At 34.4% G+C, this 4945-nt stretch overlaps 1 protein-coding gene across 1 annotated transcript; it reads right to left on the reverse strand.

The window, feature by feature from the left end:
• Positions 1–965: 965 nt before the first annotated feature.
• LOC149217985 ((-)-alpha-pinene synthase 1, chloroplastic-like) lies at positions 966–4552 on the reverse strand. Its single transcript, XM_089383706.1, has 10 exons — positions 4246–4552; positions 3954–4144; positions 3543–3658; positions 3126–3334; positions 2928–3022; positions 2746–2844; positions 2430–2645; positions 2200–2338; positions 1851–2099; positions 966–1439 (listed from the first exon to the last, which is right to left on the reverse strand). The coding sequence occupies exons 1-10, from the start codon at positions 4507–4509 to the stop codon at positions 1140–1142; spliced, it is 1878 nt and encodes a 625-aa protein (XP_089239832.1). The 5' UTR covers positions 4510–4552; the 3' UTR covers positions 966–1139.
• Between the last annotated feature and the right edge of the window lie 393 nt (positions 4553–4945).

The following is a 4945-nucleotide window of genomic DNA, read 5'->3' on the forward strand; positions in this document are numbered from 1 at the left end:
TTGTTATGTAAATTGCTGACAATTTAGTCAGCAGATTTTGTATTCTCTGTGCAGCAAATTATTAGGAAGGTTAGTGCTCAAAATTAGAAGAGTGCTAGAAGATTGGTAGTGTCAGTAGATTTGTTTCATAGTTGATTGATAATCATATTACGAATAATTTTACTATATAAGAATGTAATTAATGGTTTAATGATATATGAGATTTACAGCAGGTTTATGTGACACCGTAACTGTGTTTTATTTGTTTCATTTTTTTATATATGTACTTTTCTTCATAGTTATGTTGGCTTATCAACTCGCTGAAAGAAGGGCATTTCATATTCTACACTTTCATTTAGATGCTCAATCATTTTCATGTCATAACCTTCAGATTCATTACCACAATAACCCCACCTTTATCAGCTTTCAAGATAAGAGACAAGATGTTCTTCTTTTCTAATGTTATTTCTACTGGGTTTGGCACCTCTATGATGGAATTTTTTTCTTAATAGTTAATGATTACACACTATCTTTTATAATAAAAAAATAAATCTTTTCTCTAAAACTCTTTGTTCAACATTATTTAATACCAAATTAGAAAGTAACGCTATTTAATACCAATTATAAAATAAGTTGTGAGCTATATTAAAAAAATTTATTATATTTAATTTATTAAAATTACAATAATTTAAATTTTTTATTATAATAAAAAAAAAAAATATATAATAAAGTATATCAAAACTTTTAAGACAATATCCAAATTTTAATCTTGATATTAAAAAGTAACTATAAAATTTAGACAAAATTTATTTCTCTTATATTAAAAATATAATTTCAACGTTGTAATGTTCACTCTTATTAAATATGTAATTATTTAAGTTTATTACTACTTGTAATCTGTTGTGCTCCCCTCAGACTCCACGGCTTTCAAAGACAAACTCAAGAATTACACCTACAAATTTAACGACATAATGACACAGTTTTATATAATGACCTGCATATCAATACTGTAAATCTGGGAGAAGGTTATGGGAAACAATAACCACTGAGATACATGCAGTTGTGATATCTTACCCACAACATAGCTTGAACAGTAAAATCATAGACCTAAGTTAGCTAACCTAAACAGAGTATCAACTTCTTGTAAATTCTAGATTTGGTTATAAAGGCACAGGTTCAAGGAGGGTTCTCATCACGAAACTCTTTGTTTCAATGCTGGAAACGCTGTAGCCATCTCGGTATTTGTAACCGTAATGGAAAGCTCTGGTAATGTCAAAATTAATTTTCTTGGAAGAAATGGGCACACTGCTGTCGGGTTTGAGAAGCTCCCAATTTAATTCTTTAATTACGCCACTGATCATGACGTTGAGATGATTAAGAGCATCTTCCTCTGTTGCTCCAGGATTGTCTTTCATATAACAAGATATACACGAGGCTTCTTCTCCACGAGCCCTGTCCGCCTGTGATCACCATGCCCATACAATTACTATACAGTTTAAAACCAAAACAAAAATTAACCGTAGCTTTTAATAAAGATTTATGGTAATTGTTTTAAATTTTCTGGAAATTCATAGGTAGAAGAAGGGTGGAAAAAGGTTGGACCCTCGCTAATTTATTCTAAATATTAAAATAATTGATTTTAATTTCAACTTTATTTTTATTTATCAAATTTCAAAATATTTTCAAAATTTATTATTAAAATATATAACAACCATTTTACCTAATAACATTTAACAACCACATTACCTAATAATATCACTTATCACTTTTTAATCTAAAAATAATACATACCAAATCATTAAACTTGATTCTAATCTATCAAATTTCAAAATATTCTCAAAATTTAGGATCACATGAGAATACCACGTTACCTGATAACATCGGGTATCACCTCGTAATCGAAGTATGGCACATGCCAAGTCATTGAGGTTGGATGGAAAGTCAACTTCCTTGAGGATGTGAGGAGGAAAGGGGATGTCCATCGTCAGCATGGGTTGCAATGCCGATACGCGATGACCAGAGCTAACTTTCCCGTTCTCCAAGTATTCCTCGAACGTTGGCAGATAACCAGTGGCGATCCACTTTGCTTCTTGCATATACGAATCAAGATAATCCTCCCACTGCACACACGCAAACAGAGGCAAATTCAGTAATAACTACCGAGTGAAAAAATAAAGAAATGTTTGTTTCGGGTCCGGAAATAAATGTATGCGGCCATACAGCCTGTCGAGCATAGTTGAGAGTGTCTCGGCCTTGAGCCTTCTGTGCCTCCGCAGACATTTCATTTACGGTGTTGTAAACCATCATGTAAATTCCTTTCATATATTGTGGAAGGCAATCTGTGGCGGACGGATCCCATCTGGTCATTATACACACAAATATTGGTCAAGTGGGTGAATGCAGAAGCAAGCAAATATTCTTCTAAAATTCTTTGGATTCATCATCACCACCTCTTAATTGCGGCTGTGAAAAGTTTGAGCTCATCAACTGTTCCGAAGAGGTCGTACATATCGTCGACAACAGTGAGAACATGACACGTTTTCGCAAAGCCGAGTCTGAATCCAGAATGTTGAGGCTCAAACGCGATGCAGGAAGCCAAAGTGTAGTACTCCACGTGGCGATGTCGAGTGAAGGTAATCTGAGGTGAACCTGAATCATTCCACCATCTGCACATGCAAATTTCACGGATTTTACTTTATTGGACTACTCAATCCATTTCTTCTTTTCCATTGTAAGGAAGATATTCATCCACACATTTCGCATCACCTCAAGAGGGACTCTAACTCTGTCTTCTGTATGGATTGAAAGATGTTGAACTCCAGTTTCGCAAGTTCCAAGAGTTTCTCCGTCTTCCTATTTGACTCCCTGTATCCGTTAAAAATACATACATCGAAAATAAAATAATAAAAAATTTAGCAAAACATTATCAAACAGTCAACTAGCCATACATATTCTTAGTGTCCTGTCCGAAGACGTCGATGTAATTCCTTGCTTCGAATCGCGGCAAATTTGTGTGCCAACCATGTTCCAAAACGTCCCCTATCTGCAAATTGAAACAGTAAAAGATATAACGAAACAAACAAAAGTGGTCTCATGTGTGAATCAATGAGCAGGTATATAATATTAATATTAATAATAGTGATCACCTCTCGTGAAAGACTGCAGTCCGGAATCTTTTGCAGAGTTTCCTTTAAATATTTCTCTGAGAAGCTTTCTGCCTCTTCCATAACTTTCTCACCGGGAAAGGCAATGAGGGAAGCCCGATATAAATTGACAATGCTTCTTATCTCTTCCTCTGTCTCACTGGGACATGATACAAACTGCCCAATTTGGTTTCTGAAATGTTTCAAAACGTCTGAAATAAAAATAAAATAAAATTAGTTATGGACGTTCAATAAAAAGTGAATGATTATTAATGTTCACTAAGATTTAAGTAGTTTAATAAAAGATACAATTACTTGAAATTAATCAGTAAAAACAATGATTTATCGAAACTATTTTCCAAAAACATTAAAATTAATGTTACAAGATCACAATATTTCCACTGCGACGTGAGTAAATACCTGCAGAAACAGGGTATCCGTGTAATCGAAGAGTTCGAAAGCCCAAGGCAGTTGAATTGAGATTAGTAATAATACTTTTTGTCCCACATCCAATGCCTTTTTCGCTCCAGTAACTGCACTCCAAACATCATGTTCAGTTCAGTTCAGTACAGTATGTTCAGTTTAGTAACGGGCAATACAGTGTTATTTTGAAAATCTCTAACACCATTAATATAATTTACTAGGTTTAAAAAAAAAAAAGGAATCTAACCAAACCAATATGATTTACCATATTCCATATGAAATAATTAAATGTATTCCATATGCAAAACATTAATAAATAAAGGTACCGTTACAGTGAATGACCTCATGCAAAACATTAATAATCATTAATTAAATAAAATAATTAAGTGTATTCCATATGCAAAACATTAATAAATAATCAGGGCTGATTTGATCTCATTTTTGAAATGCCTATCGATCCCCAAACGTTCAACGTTATCGACCATCCAAAGGCGTTGAATGATCAGATCACTGAATTCTCCATCTTCCAATGACATCGAACTGAATATGTTCCTTACTTCATCAATCAGTCTCTCAGCACGTTCACGGTAAGCGAGTTCCTAAGCATATGTAAATCGGAGGAGATAATAATATTATTGTATGTATTCTAATTAAGGATCAAAATATTATGCACAAGTAGCAGAGATATAAAGCGAATTACCCCATAAGGCGTTGACAGAAACTGTATGACATCATCGTTCCAGAGGTTGGAATGATAACCGCCCGTGCGTCTTTGTATATCATCATCAGATGCATGTACGGTACTCAGACTCATGGACGGCCTGGCAAATTTCCATCGCCTCGGCATTCCAAGAATCCGGATTGTTTTGCAGAAAGGCTTAAGCTTATGAGTACAACTACTCAAGGGTTTGTGCAGGCACACACACGATTTGGAAGCCGACGGTAAGACAGATATTAAATCCATTGCTGCTACCTCAATGGACAAATAAAATTTGACGAACCAAACTCTATACGGTGGAACCCTTCACTACCGTTCAGTTTATATAGAGGTTTTACGCCCACGCAGGATACCCTTTTTTTGTTGGTTTCTCCAACATGTTGACTGTGATGCCTTACCTAATCTGCTCACCCATCACCTAATCATGTAGAGCAGGGGCAGAACGAAATTTATATGTACTGCGAGCGAAAGGTCGGTGTATCATTTGCATATACTTCAAAAAATCGTTGAAAAAATTAATTGCCAATTGTCATTTCAAGTATGTAGATTTTTACTATTTTTGTTCGGATAAAAATTAATTTCATCCCATGATACACATATATATTTGGAGTCATATATATATATATATATATATACTATTTTTTAGCAGTTTTTGGGGTCCTAAACTTCCGGAGCCATTTTG

The sequence above is a fragment of the Pinus tabuliformis genome, chromosome Q, assembly GCF_031772625.1.
Source record: "Pinus tabuliformis cultivar Carrire ecotype Pingquan chromosome Q, CPIR1, whole genome shotgun sequence".
NCBI classification, from domain to species: Eukaryota; Viridiplantae; Streptophyta; class Pinopsida; order Pinales; family Pinaceae; genus Pinus; species Pinus tabuliformis.